Below are 19,718 nucleotides of genomic sequence, written 5' to 3'. Positions count from 1 at the left end.
CCTCCTCTGGGTCGCCAGGTCAGACACGAAACCACCGTGAGAGCTTGCATGTTCGTTCCCACAGGTCTAAGGACCACCTAACAATACAACGTCCCCTTCAGATCCATTAGACTGGGTCCCATCTCAGGGGAGAGGCACCGTTTCACCACACCCCCAGGCAACAGGCCTGAAGGTCACTCTCGAGGTCACCCAGGCCAGCTTCCTGCAAACGCCTGCTCTACACGTGCTCGCCTCCCACCTTCACCGGGAAATGCTCCAGGCTGCCCGAGGCTGCGCAGCTGTGCAGAGGCAGTCCCGGCCTGACTCAGATACCCGGACTCCAACCCTCGCGTTAGCAGGCCCCCTCCCTCCTCTATCCGCGCACCTGATTAACAGCTTCACCCTGGCACTAAGAAACTAGCCCTCCATCCTCACAGACCCTCCCGGCCTTGCCAGGCCACCTGCACTGATCTCTGGTTTGGAACTGTGGCCCCGGGGAGCCGGGGGCAGAGCAGGAGCCATGTTCTGGGCTGAGCACGAGGGAGAGAATCTGGCTCCAGGAGGCAGCCGAGGCTGGGCTGAGCGGCCAGCCGGGTACCCACCCGACTGGCCTTTCACAGGGTCTCAGCTGCCTTTGCCTCTCAGAGCTCTGCTCCACTCAGGGTGCAAGCCACGCCCAAGGGGCACCCAGCTGTGAGCAGGGCCTCACTTGCTCTGGCAAGGTGACACGGTTTCCACTTTCGGCCCAGAAACACTCGCTTTCTGGTGGATGGCAGGTGCCCTCGGTCCTTAGCTGGCTACGCCCCACCCCCTCACCCCCAGAATTAGCTGGTAAGAGGATGCTGCTGTACAGAGGGCCACAGGGCGCGCTGCAAGGAGAGGTCTTCCTTCAGCCAGACGCCGAGAGGACAAACACAGCCACCAAAGCCCTTGTGTACGGGTGGCACTGGGAGTAAAGGTGGAAGCCTGGACACGAGGCCTCTCTCACAGCGTCCAGTGGCTCCTCCTAAGTCACAGTCTCGCCTCCGGAGACTAGCTGCTTTACATGTCTGGATGTTACGCCTTCCTGCGGAGGGGATGGGGTGCCCTCAGTGCTGGAGACCCCACACACCACGCTGGCTCCCACTGAGGAGCTCAGGACTTCAGCTCATTAAGTCATTTCAGGAACCTGGGAGAATCTGTGTCCCTTTGCTCCTGCTGAACAAACTCATGATGGCCAAGTGGAGAGGTCGTCCACAAGCCTCTGCTGCTTCCAGCAGCAACCCAGGAAAGCAGGCTGGAATCGGAGGGAAGGGGGCGTTTTAGCCTACCTCTGTAACTGGGTGATCTCCTGACTGATGTCGTCTAGCTCCTTCACACCGGTAAACTCCCCCGAGCCAAGAGTGCTTGAACTGTCCTGGAACCAAATTCAGACACAGAATGACAAACCGGCAAGTTGACCTCATAAGACAGCAGGGGCGACAGGTCTTGGAATGAGGTGTAAAATCATTCATCTCCAGCCCCCAACCTGGAAACCATCTGGGCGGTCCAGACACACCCCGCGGGGCCCCTGGCGAAGGCTGGCTAGACCGCCAGCACCTGCCTGCTCGGTGGCCTGCCAGCGCCACCTGGTGGCGGGCTGAGGGGAGGGCCGCGGACACTAGGGGAACGACTGGGAGTGAACAGACCTGCAGCTACTCACCGGGATGGGAGTGCCTCTCTCTGAGGGCGGCACCATGTCCGGCGAGAGGACTTGAGGGGGGTCGATGCCTTTACTGACCTTCTGCTGAATGAAATACATAGCTAACGCGAACTGGTCTTTGCTTAACTTCCCCGTTTGCCTCGTATCGGCCAGGGCCCTGGGAGAAACATGGCAATGCTGATTACACATCCCAAGCACCAGCATCGGTTCTGAGTACAAGGAACCCACACTTCTGAAACATGGACCGTGACGGTAACTGAAAACAACAGACCACAGCCGCGCTTCATTTCCTACTGAAGAGCAGTCCCCCACCACAGCAGCCCCCAACCCAAGTGTCAAGGCAGGAGGGGGTTCCTCTCCCAGCTGGAGAACTGCCTTGGGCCCAAACAGGAGCCAACAGGGCTGGGAGAGATCCCACTAAGTGTCTCTATTAAAGGCTGGTTTTAAGGCATCTTTGTTCTTGCTCCCATTCAAGGGCAGGATAGGAAAGCTTGAAGTGCAACTATTTCTCCCGACTCTCCTGGCAAGAGCCAGTCCGGCAGCACGCCCAGCCCACAGCGGCTCTCAATCTGCAGTCTCGTCTCTCTGGCCCGCCCGGCTTCCCCGTCACTGAAGGCACAGGGGCTCCGGCGCACACGTTGGGGCCGCTCTGTCCGTGTGCACTAGGGCGGCATCGCTCTGCTTGTTCTGACAGGCTCCCTGGGGACTTGCAGAGGACAGGCCCACGTCCTCATGCGGTCCCTGCATCCTTCCTGGCCGTTATCTCCGCTTAGATCGCATCCCCCTCCCATGCCCCCAGCCACCTGCAGACAACCCCAGACTGTCTTCCAGCGTGCCGGTGGTCAGCCTAGACCTCGCTCTTCCTGTCCTTGGACTTCACTCTCTGTATGCCATCCCCTCCACGGGCCTTCCTTTGACCCGAGTATATCTGTGATTTTGCTGCGTCATTTATGGGTCGGCCCTTACAGGGCGAGATCCATGTTATAAATTACCTTCCTTTACATGGCGATCGGGCCATAATTTGAATCCCGTTCACAGGCACTTCAGCATCTGAGGGTGCAGGCCACCCGAGTCATCACCAGGAACTGGGCCTCCCCCAGTGACGGACCGGGAGGCATGTGCTCCCTGAGGAGGGACAGCCTGTTTTCTCGGCTGGGGCCTCGCCTCACAATACAGCCATCTCTCAGTTATTGTGAAGGACAGTTATTTCCCCAGTCATTCCCAGTGAATGTCACAGCTCTGCTGGGAGGGCCTCATCCCTCCAGCTGCATGGAAATTCTCTTACAGCTCCCAGGTTAAGCCCTCTAAGGGAGGACTCACCCTCTGAGAAGAAAGCTAGGAAGTGACTGACACTGCTGGCCATCCCAGGGCTGTGAAGACTGTCCTGCCGGCCCGGGAGGAAACAGGCAGTGGAGATGGCTCCGTGACCGACTGGTCCTGAGGTGCAGACTGGAGGTCCCTCTCCCCACCCCCGTATCACTGGCCTTCATGGGGCAGGGCCTCTCAGGGATGTGGCCACAGCCCCGAGGCCCAGGGTGGCCCTGCTGGAGCCTTCGGCGTCCTCACTGCGCACTGCACCCACACGGGGTCGGGATCGAGGGGCTGCTGTGCTGAAAGCTGCAGGACCACTAGCAAGAACTGGCCCCAGCCATTCAGATTGCCCCCGAGCTCCCCAGAGTGACAAAACAGGAAGCCTTCCCACTGGAGGAGACTGCGTGGACACGCATGGAATACAGGGAACGGGCCCGCACACTCGGCCCTGACAGCCGCCCGCTCCGGCCTTGCCCACACGCAGCCCCAATCTCACCGGGAGGGTCAGTGAGGCCCCCAGTGCTGAGGAGCAGAGGTCCGTCTGTCCGCCCTTACCATATGTGTGCCAGAAGGTTCTGGGTGAGGCCCGAGTGCATGAAGATCTCCTTCACCTCCTGGCCGCTCACATAGCCATCCAAGTCCAGGTCGGTCTTGAGGAAGATCTCGTCAAATCGCATCTTGTCCGCCACCGGCACCACCCAGCTTACTGTTGGCTGAAAGGGGTTTTCAGAAGTTAGTCCTCAAGCTTTGGGGCTTCCCTAAGTGGCTCGGTGACGAAGAATCCGCCTGCCAACGCAGGAGACGTGGGCTCAATCCCTGGTTCGGGAAGACCCCAGGTGACACGGAGCAGCTAAGACTGAGCGCCACAGCTACTGAGCCTGTGCTCCAGGAATCACAACTACTGAAGCCCGCGCGCCTAGAGCCTGCGCTCCGCGACCCGAGAGAAGTCTGCATACTACAACCCTGCTCTCCACAATGAGAGAAAAGCAACGAAGACCAGCACAGCCAAAAATAAGGAAATAAGCTTCTATTTTTAAAAAGTCCTCAGGCTTTTTATCACCTACAGATATGACACTATTAAAGTCTTCTCATGCTCATTTCAGCAGAAGACCCTCCGTGAGGCAGACGGGCAGACAGGATCTCTGGTCTGTAGACGGGGAAACTGAGGCTCAGAAAGGTGAACGCTGGCTCGGTCAGTCTCGCCCAGCGGCCCGTCTGTGCCTCTTGCAGCCCCATCACAGCGCCCTGAGCCTTTGTCCCGAGAGAAAGGTGAAGGTCTAGCAGACCTGTCTGCCAGCAGCCCGCCCACCCCGCTGCCCGGGACACTGGGAAAGCCGGTAACCCCTGCCAGGGGGAGGCTTCAAGTGCGCCAGAGAGGACCCTCCTGACCACTCGTTCTGGACCTGTCTCCCAAGAATCGGCCTGGCGGCCAGGCCAGGCTCCCCGGCCCCGCATCTTCCACCTGTGGGTGCTCTCTGCTGCCACAGGGCCAGCCTCACGGCCCGCAGCTGCAGACCCCGCACTCCATCCTCCTTTGAGCCTGAGCCCACTCCCTGAGACACAGCAGACCCCCCTGGGAGGCGTCAGCGTACACAAGGCACTGCCACGCAGAGAGTGGGGCTGATGTGCAAACTGCGCCCATGGGACGGGTGGGCATGCAGAGTCCACAGTGTTGGTGCGGGAGCCGGGCCTCAGAGGAGCACGACCATCACCCAGGGGGAACCCAGCACCCCGGAGGGCCCTGCTGCGGCGGACGCAGCTGAGAGCCCCGCAAGGCGCTCTCACTTCGGAGGTCGGTCACCCAGCGCACGCGTGGTCTCTCCTCACACCACCTGCTCAAGTCCTACACGAGAAGGGGAGACGCCAGGGTCCACCAGGGCCAGGGCAGGGCTTCCCTGGTGTCTCAGCTGAAGAGTCCACCTACCAATGCAGGAGGCGTGGGGTCGGGGCCCCGTAACTGGCCCTCGGGGCCCAGGCAGGGCTTTGCTCGCCTAGGCATGAGGAAAGTAGCAGGGATCGGGGAGCGGGAGGCGTGGAGCCTGTGGGTCCACGGAGAGGCCTGCTCTCATCTCTGTGATTCCACAAGCTGCCCCTATTCCTGGGGAAGGAGACACACACACCCCCACCTCTGACCCCCAACCACGGCCAGCAGTACTCCGTGTAGCCGGTGGGGTTAGCAGCGTGCTCCTGGGATCTGGGGTGAGCCGCCAGACCACCAGGGGGCGGGCTGCCCCCATCAGCAGCCTCAGCCTCGCTTGCTCCCTTGTCAGTGAAACACACCACACATGGCCTAACCTATGGTACTTGAGAACTCTTGGCAAGAATTCTGCAGACTCAAGGTCTTGGGTCTGGGACTTCCCTGGTTGCACAGTGAATAGGAATCTACCCGCCAATGCAGGGGCCGCAGGTTCGATCCCTGATCCAGGAAGATCCCACACGCTGTGGAGCAACTGGAGCTGGTGCACCTAGAGCCCACACTCCCCAACAAGAGAAGCCTCCACACTAAGAGGCCTGAGCACCGCAATGAAGAGCAGCGACCCGCTTACTGCAACTAGAGGAGGCCCGCGTGCACCAACACTGAGCCCAACCAGAAATAACTAAACAATTTTTTAAAAGGTGTCGGGTCTTGGAAAATAGCAGCTCATACAAGTCTAAGTCACTGGGCCCAGCCCCACCTCTCTGAGTCCAGTTCACCATCTCCTGGCTCACCCTGTCCCAGCCTTATTCCTGTCTCAAGGACACAGGGAACGTCCCCACTTCAAAGCCTGGCCAGGCGCTAGTCCTCGGGTAGCCTCTTATCGTTCAGGTGTCAGCTCAGATGTCACCGCAGCAGGGGCCTTCCAGCTGGCACCACCTGCAGGAGGGCAACCCTTCCTCACCCGGACACTTCCAGGCCAGGCCAAGCTCTCCTTTCTCAGGACTGCTGGAGCTTCCTCAGTTTACCAATGTAAACTAAGCTTATCATCTTAAGCTTAGTTTATCGTCTGTCTCCCCAGAGGGCAGCCCCAGAAAGTACTGGGCACAGCTGGTAGGCTGGGAAAGGTGCCTGGGCGGGGCCAGCTGTGACTGCCCTTCACCGAGAGCCACACACAACTCACCAGCCTGAGGCCATGCCTCCCTCTCCGGCGGGCTCCTAGGACTAAGCCTCCTCCTCATCTGGTATCTTTTTTTTTCCCCAACTCCAAGCTATGTAAGCTCCTTGAGCCTCACAAGTCGAAAACCGAGCTTTACAGGTGTGTCATGGTCACCGGAACTCCCTGGTGGTCCACTGGCCAGGAATCCCCCCGCCAGGGCAGGGAACATGGATTCCATGCCTGGTCCAGGACGACCCCACATGCCTGGAGCAGCTAAGCCCGTGCACCGCAACTGCTGAAGCCCACGTGCCCTAGCGCCTGTGCTCCACAAGAGAGGCCAGCACGGCGAGAAACCCGCTCACCCCTGAGCAGCCCCACCTGCCGCAACCAGAGTAAGTTCATGTGCGGCAATGACGACCCAGTGCAGCCAAAACTAAATAATATTGGGCTTTTTCTAAAATGTCACTATCAAGAGACCTCACTGTCTTCTTATGCATTTCTCATTTCCACTTCCATCATTCTGCAAACACGCACGTGGTGCTGGCTGGCCTTGTCACAGCTCATCGCCTCTGAAACCACAAGTGAGGCAGAGATGTATCTCCTGTTCTTGCATGTTTCAGACAACGTCAGTGGTGCCTTTTCATAAAGAGCCCCTCATGATGCTGCCAGAGGGAGAAGCATCTCTTTCGACAAATAAGGAGCTGTCCTGTGGCGAGGTGGAGCCCCCTCCTGTTTTCCTAACATGAGACGGATGCCTCCCTCCATCATCTGATTACGCACCATGTGTTTACTGAGCATCAGAGCACCAGAGATTCTCCTCGATGCTGACGTTATAATCAGGAACTCACTCTGCTCTCACAAAGCTAACAGCAGAGGGCCAGGGTGAGGGGGGTACCTGAACAGATGACACATAATTAACTGCAGAACAGGCCAGGTGTGCAAGATCTAGAAGAATCCAGGCAGAGGGTCAGCAGTGGTCACACCAGGCTTCCAGACAAGTGACCTGTGAGCAGAGGCCTTGCGATGCCGGGTGCCTCAGGATGCAATCTGGGGGCGCACCCTCCCAGCCAAGGGTCTGCCCGAGGTAGGAGGGGCGGGGGGGTGAGCAGAGCGCCCTGAGGAGGGAGCACTCTCAGTATGTCTGGGGAAAGGTGGTGTTTATGTATAAGGGAAGGAGAAAGTTAATTCTGAAGCCCTGTTGCTATGGTCCGAATGTCTGCGACCCCCTCAATTCATACACCACAAGTCCTCAGCCCCAGTGTGATGGTGTTAGAAGTGGCGGGGGCCCTCCAGGAGGTGACTGGCTCATGAGAACAGGGCCCTCGTGAACAGGATTAGTGTGCCCTTGTAAGAGGGGCCTCAGAGAGCTTCCACACCCCTTCAGCTGTGCAAGGGCACAGCGAGAGGACAGCCATCTGTGGACCTGGAAGCAGCCCCACCAGCTCCGAGTCTGGGGGTGCCGAGATCTTGCACTTTTGTTTCCGGAAGTGAGAGACAAATCTGCTGTTTGGAAGCCACCCAGTCTATGGCACTGTCACAGCAGCCAGATGGCCTAAGACATGTGCTATAAAGATGTGACTTAATCCCAGACTTTACCCTTCTTGGGTCACAAATGACTCACTCCCGAGCAAACTCTTACTGGGACTCTACGCAGCAGTGCCAACAGCCGCTGCGAGGCCTGGGCAGCACGCAGAGGGCGCTGTACCTGTGCTTGCTTGATGCTGTGCTTGGGAGACAAGCTTCCGGTGCTGTTGAGGCTGCTGACGCTGCCGTGGGAAGGCGTGGAGCGCAGGCTGTCTTTCGGTGGGGGGCTGGCGGGCAGGACGGGCACGGCCCCCGGGAACATTGTTTTCTTCCTCTTGGAGGGCGGGATGAGGGACGGGGGCAGGACGGAGGGCACGGGCTCCTTCTCGAGGGCTCGGTACACCAAGTGCATGGCCTGCAAGGACAAAAGAAGGCATCTGGGGGGTGAGGCCCAGCGCCAGGGCAGGCGGAGGGCAGCTCTTCACTGGCTCAGGCATGCCACGAAGACGGCTCTTTCTGAGGCTGCTTCAAACGGAATGAGTGAAAATAAACCTTTTCTGATGAGCTATGCCACCAATGCGTGATTTTCCAAGACGTTCATTCAATCACACAACACTGAAGTAAGTACAAAAAGAGGGACTTTCCTGGTGGTCCGGTGGTTAAAAACGCCATGATCCCATTGCTGGGGGCCTGGGTTCGATGGGACCTAAGGCCTGTGGTCTTAGGCCCATGGGACCTAGGAGCCCCCAACTACGCCGAGATCTAGCGCTGCTGCTAAAGGAGAAGAGGGCAGGAGTGCAGGGACCTGGTCAGAGAACTAAGTCCTGCATGCCACAACTAAGACCTGGGGCAGTCAAATCTATTTGAAAGAAAAGAAATATAAAAATAAAGCATGAGGGGCTTGGGTACTAGCGCTTAATGGGGACAGGGCTTTAGCTCTGCCAGGTCAGAAAGCTCTGACGACGGACGGCAGTGATGGGTGCACAGCCACAGGAGTGTATCAAACCCCCAAACCTAAAAACGGCTACGATGATAAATTCTGTTACGTGTATTTTACCAAAAATTAAAAAATAATAGTGGACAGCCAGTGAAAAGAATAGGATGACAGAGAAACACGGGAAATGCTCGGAGAAGTTGATGTGTGCTGGGGGAAAAAACACAACTGAGTAGTGTGGGGTGTAAGGAAGTATGAACGGAATCACATGAGAAATTCATAATTTTCTTCGAAAATGTTTAAATTTAATCTAGAAGTTTAAATTGTCAAAGGCTTTATACCACAGTATAGTAAGATAGCAATAAGCTTTCATTCATTTGTATATTATAAAATTTCATCTTAAATACATTTAAAATTCCTAGAACAGAAGATGGATATTGTTGTATTTCATTGTTTTCCTGTTACTTAGGAATTCCCAGATTATTCAGTAATTTTTTTTTTTTTTTTTTTTGCTGAAGTTAATCATGTGTGTGCTTTTTAGTTGCTCAATTTGTCCAACTCTTTGCAACCCCATGGACTGTAGCCCACCAGGCTCCTCTGTCCATGGGGCTTCTCCAGGCAAGAATACTGGAGTGGGTTGCCATGCCCTCCTCTAGGGGACCTTCCCAACCCAGGGATCAAACTCAGGTCTCCCTTATAGGCAGATTCTTTACCGTCTGAGCCACCAGGGAAGCCCTGAACTTAATTACTATTTATTAAAGCATTATCCTTAACTATAAGGGGCTACTTTATTCTATTTTTGTTTGACATTTAATGTAATGAGTGAATAAATGTCATAAAACGGAGAGAAAGATCAACGATGCGAATGAGGAGGTGGGAAAGGAAAAAGAAAAAGAGGGGACGGAATGACATGGGCCCAGGGTGGGGACATGGGGGCCCGGCAAAGTCAGCCCAGCAGGCAGCTGGGAGAAGTGGGTGGGGAGCTACAGGGGTGTGGAGGAAGGGCAGCTGCACAGGAAGACAGCCCGTGGGACCTGAGCCCCCAACTACAGAGATCTAGCGCTGCTGCTAAAGGAGAAGAGGGCAGGAGTGCGGGGACCTGGCATGGACAGAAGCCAACACGGAAGCGTCGGGACGCTGGGTGGTCGTGTCTGCACAGACCCCTGCTTCCCGGCTCTGTCTGCTGAAAGGGCCAGAGGAAGCAGTGGCATCCCAGGGACCACTGAGCACTCCAGAGCCCAGACCGTGGTCTCCAACACCCTTGTCCACTGTAAGCAACTGGGGGTCCCAGAGCAGTGGCTGATAATGGAGCTGAGAGAAGGGGTACACAGCAAGAGCCGGGGACATCACATCACGCCAAAAGTAAGCAAATGCTCAAAGACGGATACAATGTGACCAAACGACAAAGGAGTTGGGCTGCAAGGAGCTCCCACTGGGCAAAATAAATCATGCGAGTAAAGGACTCTCAACCACGGAACAGAGAACAGGAGACACATCCCTAAGTCCACTGTGATGTGAACAAATCCCTTACAGTAGAGGGCAAGCTAGAAAATGTACAAGGAACGACAGAGCCAGGAAATCCTCAAAAGGCAACTATCAGAAACCTGACTGATCCAGGTGAGACTCCTGGGAGGATGCAACAGCTAGGAGGGGAGAGGTGCGCGGGTTTAGGGTGTTCAGCCTCCACGCGTCGTCTCTCACGGAAGACCAAGCACAAAGGAAAACAGTAACTGCGGAGAGAATCCCGAAGCCTCCACCTGACCTCGATCACGGCAGAAGACGTGTAATAAGACATCACACGTCCTAGCGACGTCCTGCGCCCTGGGGAGAAAAAGCATCACCCAGTGGGGACCTGCCCCACAGAAGCACATGCCCCGGATCATCACGAGGCAGCAGCAGACAACCCCTCACCAAGGGACGCTCTACAAACCACTAGGGAGAAAAAGCATCACCCAGTGGGGACCTGCCCCACAGAAGCACATGCCCCGGATCATCACGAGGCAGCAGCAGACAACCCCTCACCAAGGGACGCTCTACCAACTGCTGGCCTTAAAAATGCCCACACAACCATGAGACAGGAAGACAGATGCAGGAGCTGACCTAGATTACAAGAAACAGGACTACAGACACAGGAGGCTGGAGTCTCCTTCACTATAAAGGACATTTTGGGGAACAACTGGCAAAATGTGAATGATATCCTTAAATCAGACAGCAAATTAATAAAATAATACACGTAATATATATGTGTGTATACATACAAAACATATCTGATATAACCTATAGTAACAGATAGTACAATAAATTACACAATGTCAGTGCCAATTTCCTGATCTTGAATTAGACGGTGGTAACTTAAGAGAATCCTCTGGCTTGGGGATAGACACACTGAAGTATTTCAGGATGAAAAGGCCCATGTCTGAGACTCTAAAATGGTTCAAAGGAAAAATTAATGTGTGTGTATATATGCCTGTATACCTTCATATGCAAATGAGAGGACAGAGGGGGACAAGGAGTGGAAGAGAGGGAAGGAGAGAGACAGTCATTGTAGTAAAATGGCAACACTGGGAATCTGAGTGAAGATTCAAAAGAATTCTGTCAAATTAAACCCAAATTATGTCAAAATAAACATTCTTAAAAAAATTAAACAAGAGGAATTTCTTGGCGGCCCAGCAGTTAAAGACTATGATTTTCCAATGCAGAGGACACAGGTTCCATCCTTGGTGGGGAAACAAAGATCCCACATGCCGTAAGGCATGGCCAAATAAATAAAGAAACAAACAAGAAAAGAAAATCCCGGATGGGAGGGAGGGAGTGTATGTGCACATATAGCTGCTTCACTTCACTGTACAGCAGAGACTAGCACAATGTTGCAAAGCAGCTACAGTCCAATAAAAAAGAAAGAAAAAAGTTCAGAAATCCCCACACGAGTGGCACGTTTCCATCCTCAGGAGGGTGGGGAAAAGGGTCTCAGCAGGGACCTACCACCGCAAACTCATCTCTGTCCAAGTGTCCGTCCTTGTCGATGTCGCTGAGGTCCCAGACCTGCAAGGGAAGAGCAGCAAGGCTTAGTGGGGGACAGTACCTGGGCTTTCCGCAGGCAGGAAGGGCCTGTGTGGTGGCAGGCATGCCCGCCAGAACTCACATTCTGACTGCACACCCGGGTTAAGACAAGGAAATCAAAGTGCATTTAAAAACCAGTCTTCAGGTTCTCTGAAAAGCCATCATCCGATGAAGTGTTGCCAATTCCAGATCTTTTCCACCATACTGACAGTCATTTTCGCTAACAGATGACCATGGTTATAATTACGTCTAATCTGGTGTTCAGTCTTCGGTTTTAGTACAGTTGTTGCTCTGAACACAAGCCCGCCCCCTGCACGTGCATGCACACTCGCACACACCCTCCCTCCCACCCATCCCCATCCCAGCTGGGGAGGGCCATAGGCATGCACTTGAGTAGGACTATGGGATCTTGCCTCCTCTCCCCTACCAGTGGATGGTGACAAAGAGGCCACAAATTATGCCAGGTCAACCTAGCATCCAGAAAGACAAGGCAGGCACGGATCAAATGCCGTGTGCTAGGGTTTCCAAAGTACAATCAAGGCATAAGCTTCCTGTCCCAGGTGAGCCATCCAGGACCAGTAGGGGGGGTGGCCTGACTCAGACACCAGTGCCCAGAGCCAGGCAAAGGGCCAGGGTCCATCCACAATGCTATGAATGCTGGTACCTGGCCCCCAGTCAACCTCTAGCTGCTTCAGCCCAGGGCTGCTTGTCATGTGCGGGCCCTCCTCTTCTCCTGCTGCTGCGTCCTTGGCCTGGGCCACTCCATCACTCCACAGAGGCCAGAGCCTCAGCTGGCCTCCCTGCCTCCAGTCCCGTCCCCAGGGTAACCTCAGGACCTGCCCTCGAATGCACTCTCACCCTACTGACAGCATTCAGACCCTGCTGATCCGCCTGGCACTGGGAGCCCTGTGCCCTTAGCTGGGCTCCACACCCCAGCCCATCCTCCTGGGACTCCACCTGGACCTCTAGGACCCTCAGACTGTCCACAGTCCCCTCAAGCACATGGATGCCCTTTTAAGTGTCTGGCACTGGGCTGAGTGCTTAACGTCCATGGTCTCAGCTAAGGAAGTAGCAGCTCAGAAAGAGCAGCATTCCCCAAAATACAGCACATACAGGCGTTCCTGGCCCCACGGTCCTACCCCACCCTGGCACCACTGATGTTTGGGGCCAGATCACCTCTGTGGAGGCCACCCTGTACATGGGAAGGATACTGAGCAGCATCCCTGGCCTCTGCCCACCTGCTATCAATAGCACCCAACCCAGGTGGGACAACCAAGAATGTCTCCAGACACCACTCACCATCCCCCGTGGGTGGAACTGCCTGGTGAGAACGCCAGCCCTCCTCGGCATGCTGGGTGGCCTCTGCGCGTGCCATCGCACACCCGGCCTTCTCAACCCATCATCAGGCCCTGTTCCATCCCTCTGGAGGCTACAACCCAGGGGCATCTCCTCTAGGCAGTCTTCCCTGCCTGCCCTGAACCCCCCCGCTCAGACGGGTCAGGTACCGCCCCTTCTACTACTGTCCCCACTAAGGAGAACTGTGATTATCAAGGAGGCAATGGTGGGGTCGGGGAGCACCAGGGAAAAGCGAGGGCTCTGGGACCACCAGGACCTCATTCCCTTCTCCATGAAACCCTGAGCAACTGACTGCCCATTCTCAAGGATCCCATCTCCTCATACGGAAAATGGAGGACTTCCCTGGCGGGCCTGTGGTTAAGACTCTGTGCTCCCAGTGAAGGGGGCACTGGTTCAAGACCCACTCAGGGAAGATCCACGTGCTGTATCTCCAAAAAAAAAAAAGAAAACGAAAGTGACACCATCCATAACACTATCCATAACAAAGTAGTAGCAAGTTACTCAGGGACTTCATTCCTACAAAGCCCTAGAACAGCATCTGGCACATACTAAGCCCTCAATAAATAAATACTAGGATCTTAACTATTACTTACTTATTTGACCTCCAGGAGTGTGAGGTGAGGTGAGGTGAAGTCGCTCAGTCGTGTCCGACTCTTTGCGACCCCACAGATTGTAGCCTAAGGCTCCTCCGTCCATGGGATTTTCCAGGCAAGAGTACTGGAGTGGGTGGCCATTTCCTTCTCCAGAGCATCTTCCCAACCCAGGGATCGAACCCAGGTCTCCCACATTGTAGGCAGACGCTTTACTGTCTGAGCCACTAGGGAAGCCTATTAATAATTCTATCCCCCTCTTCCCAGTGCTCAGCACAAGGCTGGTGCAAAGCAGACTCCAAAAAAAGGTTCCAAATGACTAAATGGATACCCAATGTGTGGGCTGCAGGGGTGCACAGATGAATGAGCGTGCAGAGATGCATGGACGGATGCCTGAGTGCACCGATGTGCACATGCATAGATGGATGGGTGCGTGGACATGCAGGCACGCACGCACGGACGTGTAGGTGTGTGGGCCTGGAGGCGTGCATAACACGGGGAAACGGGTGCACATGTGGGTTGGTGTTTGGAAGGAGGGAGAGAACGACAGAAGAGCCGAGAAGTGACCCCTGTGGAGAAAACCTGGTGCCAGGGTAGAAGGTCTGCAGCCCCGCCCTCCCAAGCTGTGGCTCCCCTCCTAATAAGGCACACCCCACTCTGTCCATCTCCTTGCCCTGTGCATGACCTGGCTTTACAACACCATCGCAGCCAATGGTCAGGTACTTTGAAGAACTGCCAAATAAAGGCACACCCTGTGCAGGAGCAGATCACCCCATCCTGCCCGACAAAGACCACTGGTGATCACTGTGGGTCCCCCTCACAGGTCTCCATCTACACCACACCACAACCAAGAAGACAAAGGGATCTGTGAGATCCCCTTATTCTTAGTGGCCTCATTTCCAAACAAAGTCTTATCTGGGTGCTATGAAAAGGGGCCAGAATCTGCAAACGTGCGACTCAAACAGGGACGTTACTAGGTGAATCCACGTGGGCAGGAATCTGCCCCTTTCCGCACGGTTCTCCCAAATGTCACGAGCCTGACCCACAGCTGTGGCCTAGGGCAGCAGGGACCTTGCTCTGTCCTCCTGCTCTAGGTCTGCACCTGCCACGTCAGCAGTTCCATCCAGAGGACAACATCCATCCCCCTCGATCCAGAGTGGCACAGAGACAGCTACCGCAGAACTGGGCTATGTGCACAGGGCAGACGTGAGGGGCCATAACCAAGTCTCAGAAGGAAAACAGTCAGGTTTAGAGAGCTGCGTCTAAAAGAACTTGCAGGGACTTCCCTGGTGATCCGGTGGCTAAGATTCCGTGCTTCCACTGCAAGGGCACAGGCCTGATCCCTGGTTGGGGGATGAAGATCCCGCATGCCGTGCAGTGCGGCCAAAAAATAAAATTTTAAATACTTGTGTTTAATAGGAACAAAACTGAGGCTTTAAAATAAAGCGGGGGGGAGGGGTGGGAGGGTGGGGTGGAGAATGCATAAAATTTTATCTAAACTTGCAGCAGAACTGAAAGTACCTTTACCTTAGGTTCACAGGAAGGAAAAAAAAAATCGAAAGGAAATACAGACATACATGACCATACTCTTGCCCTAGAGTTCTGGGTTCAAGTCCAGCTTGGCCTGTCCTCAGCCCTGGGCAGCGAGAGCACCTTTGAGGTTGCCACCCCATGCGTGCTGGGGAGCCTCTGTAAGCTACACCCCGTGAGGCCCTGAACCAGCCCACATGCAGTGACTACTCCATCCACGGCAGCTCCTGTGAAAACTGATGGTGCACGGCTGTGCCGTAGCCCTTGCGGTGTCGGGGGAGGTGGCGGGGTGGCATACCAACCAGATTCAGCAGTAGTGCCCTGGGTGAGAGAACCACTTACCCTCCCCAGGACATCAAGAGGCAGCTTTGAGTTCATGAGGACTGGCTTGACTTTGTCTCCAGACAGCAAACCATTGACAGGTAAGAGGCTTTCAAAAATTCCATCAAATTTTGCCTTTTCTTCTACCTAGTTGGAAAGAAACAGCCTGAGTGAGGGGAAAGTATGAGTGTCCAGAATGAGCCCTGACCTTGAAGCTGACTGACAGTGGGCAAGGATCCAGCACTGGGCTCACCTAAGAGCATAGGACAGTCTCCCTGCACTTCCAAAGTAAAGTCTAGGCAGAAGGACACGGGCCTCGAGTGACTACGGATATGGTGGCCAAGGTCAGCAGGGGGGAGAGGAGCCTGGCAGACTACAAGGTCATGGAGTCACAAGAGTCGGACGTGACCTGGTGACTAAACAACCACAGAAGCAACCCAAGGCAATCCAGGGACTCAACCCTATCAAAATATCAATGGCATTTCTCACAGAATGAGAACAAGTAATTTTAAAATTTGTATGGAAATGCAAAAGACTTCAAATAGCCAAAAGAGTCTCAAGAAAAAAGGCAGAGCTGGAAATATCAAGCTCCCTAAACTCAGACTATACTACAGAGCTACAGTCATCAAAACAGTATCCTACTGGTTCAAAAACAGACCCAAAGATCAAAGGAACACAACAGGGAGCCCAGAAATAAAGCCATACACTTATGCTCAGTTAATCTAAGACAAATGAGGCAGAAACATACACTGGAGAAACGACAGTGCATTCAGTAAGTGGTCCTGGGGAAACTGGGCAGCTACATGTGAAAGAATGAAACCAGAACGTTGTCTTGCACCACATACAAAAATATGCTCAAAGTGGATTAAAGACCTAAGTGTAAGACCAGAAGACCCCTAAAAGAAAACATAGGCACAACACTCTTTGATACAAATCGTGGCGATATTTCTTAGGATCTGTCTCCTAAAGCAAACAAAAGCAAAAAGAAAGAAATGGAACCCAATTAAAAGCTTCTGCACAGCACAGAAAACCATCAGCAAAACAAGAAGGCAGAGAGACAAGAGAGAGCAGGAGCAGACGGGAGTGGAGCACCTCTCTCCACAGACGCATCAGGAGCGCATCTTCACATGCGGAAGGTCTTGCAGAGAACAGCTGAGTGCGGGCAGGAGGCCCTGACCGCCGGAAAGGAGCACACAGACTCGACCCAGCACCTCCCAACTGTCGGGAGCACCCAGCGCAGGGTGCCTCACCCAAATAAGGACCAAGGCAAGAACACAAACCCACTCATCAGCAGACAGGCTTCCCCCAGACGCCCCAAAACACACTCACACAGCCCTGTCACCCCCTCCCACCAGAACACACGCACAAGCCCCTGCCGACGCGAAGCCTACACAGGCCACTGGACCAGCCTCACCGCCGAGGGCAGAGACCAGACCTGAGAGGAACTATGACCCTCTCACCGCAGGAGAGGAGACCTCAAACGCAGCAAGCTAGACAAAACGAAAAGGTGAGAAATACTGTGCAAATGAAGGGATGAGGTGAAAACTCACACGACCAAATCAAAGGAAATAGGTAAACTACCTGAAAAAGAATTCAGAGTAACGTTAGCAAAGATGATCCCAAGTCTCAAAAACAGAATGGGGAAAACGCAAGAATCATTTAACACACTTAACAAGGACCTAGAAGAGATGAAGAAAAAGCAAACAGTGATGAACACCACAATTACTGAAATTAAAGATACTCTAGAAGGAATCAATAGCAGAATAACTGAGGCAGAAGACTGGATAAGTGAGGTGGAATGGTGAAAATTCCACCTCAGAATGGTGGATATAACTGCTAAAGAGCAGAATAAAGAAAAAAACAATGAAAAAAACTGAGGACAGTCTCAGAGACCTCGGAAGCACTATCAAATGCACCAATATTCAAATTAAAGAGGTCCTAGAAGAAGAGAAAAAAAAAAGTGTGAAGAGAAAAATTTTGGAAAGATTATAGTTGAAAGCTTCCCCAACATAGGAAAGGAATAAGAAAGTCCATCAAATCCAAGAAACACAGAGAGTCCCATACAGGATAAACCCAAGGAGAAACACACTGAGACCTTTATTAATCAAACTAACAAACTAGACACAAAAGAAATATGAAAAGCAGTAGGTAATATACTTGCTGCTTTGGGAAACCCCATATGATTAACAGCTGATCTTTAAGGAGAAACTCTGCAGGCCAGAAGGGTGTGGCAGGATACACTTTAGGTAAATGAAAGGGGAAAATCTACAACCAAGATTACTCTACCCAGAAAGGATCTCATTCAAAACTGACAGAGAGATCAAAAGCTTTAATGGCAAGCAGAAGGAAAGCAATTCAGTAGCACCAAATAAGCTTTACAACAAAGCTGAAGGGACTTCTATAAGCAGGAAACACAAGAGAAGGAAAAGTCCTACAAAAACAAACCTAAAATAATAAAATGCTAATAGGAACACACATATCAGTAATTACTTAAAATGTAAACTGATTAAACACTCCAACCAAAGACACCAACTGGCTGAATGGATACAAAAACAAGACCCATATATATGCTGTCTGCAAGAGACCCGCTTCAGACCTAGAGACACATATAGTCTGAAAATGAGAGGATGGGGAAAGATATTCCATGCAAATGGAAATCAAAACAAAGCCAGAGCAGTAATTCTCATTATCAGACAAAACAGACCTTAAAATAAACAATATTACAAGAGATAAGGACACTACATAATGATCATGGGATCGATCCAGAAAGAAGACCTAACAATTGTAAATACTGATGCAACCAACATAGGAGTGTGCTCAGTCGCTTCAGTCGTGTCCAGCTCTTTGTGACCCTATGGACTGTAGCCCACCAGGGTCCTCAGTCCATGGAATTCTCTAGGCAAGAATACTAGAGTGGCTTGCCATTTTCTTCTCCAGGGGATCCTTCTGATCCAGGGATCAAACCTACGTCTCCTGCATTGCAGGCGGATTCTCTACCACTGAGCCACCAGGGAAGCCAAATACATAAGGCAAACACTAACAGACCTAAAAAGGGAAAGCAACAGTAACACCATAACGGAGGGTGACTTTAACACCCCCACTTACACCAAAGGACAGATTATCCACAGAGAAAATGAATAAGAAAACACAAGCCTTAAATGACACATTAGGCCAGACAGACCTAATTGATATCTTCAGGATATTTATCCAAACGCAGAAGAATACACTTTCTTCTCAAATGCCACATGGAACATTCTCCAAGATAGATCACATCTTGGGTCACAAATCAAGCCTTGGTAAATTTAAGAAAACTGAAGTTGTATCAAGCATCTTTTCTGACTAGAACACTATAAGCCTAGATAATTAGGGAAATCTAGGGGAAAAAAATGTAAAAAACACAAACACGTGGAGATTAAACAATATGCTTCTAAATAACCAACAGGTTACTGAAGAAGTCAAGGAGGAAATTTTAAAAAGACCTAAAAAAAAGTGGCAAAGAAAACACGATGACCCAAAACCTATGGGGAGCAGCAAAACCAGCCCTACAGGGAAGCCTAGGGCAATACAACTCCACCTCGAGAAACAAGAACATCAAACAGACAGCGTTACCTCACACCTAAAGCAACGGGGAAAAGAACAAAAGAGCCCAAAGCTACCAGAAGGAAAAAAATCATAAAGATCAGAGCAGAAATAAACGAAAAAGAAATGGAGGAAACAATAGCAAAGATCAGCAAAACTAAAAGCTGGTTCTCTGAGAAGATAAACAAAATTGACAAATCATTATCCAGAATCACCAAGGAAAAAAGGGGAAGACTAAAATCAATACAATTAGAGATGAAAGGTAGCCTATGAATGGAGTAAGAGATTTGGAAATGGTTTACCTGATAAGGGGTTAATATCTAAAAACATACAGAGAACTCATTCAACTCAGTACCAAAAACCAAACAACCCGATCAAACAACGGGCAGAGGATCTGAACAGACATGTTTCCAAACAAGTATTACAGGTGGCCGGCAGCCACATGAAAAGACGCTCAATGTCATCATCAGGGAAATGCAGATCAAAGCCACCAGGGGGTATCACCTCACACCTGTCAGAATGGCTACTGACAGAAAGACAACGAACAACAGATGTTCGTGTGAGTGTGGAAACAACTTTGTGCACGGCTGGCAGGATCATAAAATGGCCCAGCCACGATCGGAAACAGTATGGAAGTTCCTCAACAAATTAGAACAATCATACAATCCAGCAATTCCACTTCTGGGTATTTCTCCAGAGAAAATGAAAGCCCTAACTGGAAAAGGCATGATCCCTATGTCCACTACAGCATTGTTTACAATAGCCAAGACACGGAAGCA

At 52.4% G+C, this 19,718-nt stretch overlaps 1 protein-coding gene across 5 annotated transcripts in view; it reads right to left on the bottom strand.

Annotated features, from left to right (window-relative positions):
• EPS15L1 (epidermal growth factor receptor pathway substrate 15 like 1) overlaps positions 1-19,718 on the bottom strand; it is a 106,905-nt gene that overhangs the window by 54,340 nt on the left and 32,847 nt on the right. For all 5 annotated transcript variants that reach the window (XM_068981383.1, XM_068981385.1, XM_068981384.1 and 2 more), the window contains exons 7-12: positions 15,382-15,507; positions 11,486-11,545; positions 7,751-7,984; positions 3,527-3,684; positions 1,661-1,817; positions 1,290-1,375 (exon numbers count right to left, since the gene is read on the bottom strand). In XM_068981383.1, the coding sequence (XP_068837484.1) occupies positions 1,290-1,375; positions 1,661-1,817; positions 3,527-3,684; positions 7,751-7,984; positions 11,486-11,545; positions 15,382-15,507 (821 nt within the window). The remainder of the gene's footprint in view (positions 1-1,289; positions 1,376-1,660; positions 1,818-3,526; positions 3,685-7,750; positions 7,985-11,485; positions 11,546-15,381; positions 15,508-19,718) is intronic.

This window comes from Capricornis sumatraensis, chromosome 9 (assembly GCF_032405125.1).
Source record: "Capricornis sumatraensis isolate serow.1 chromosome 9, serow.2, whole genome shotgun sequence".
Classification (NCBI taxonomy): Eukaryota; Metazoa; Chordata; class Mammalia; order Artiodactyla; family Bovidae; genus Capricornis; species Capricornis sumatraensis.
The sequence above is the reverse complement of the archived record's forward strand: the minus strand, read 5'-3'. Positions and strand labels throughout refer to the sequence as shown.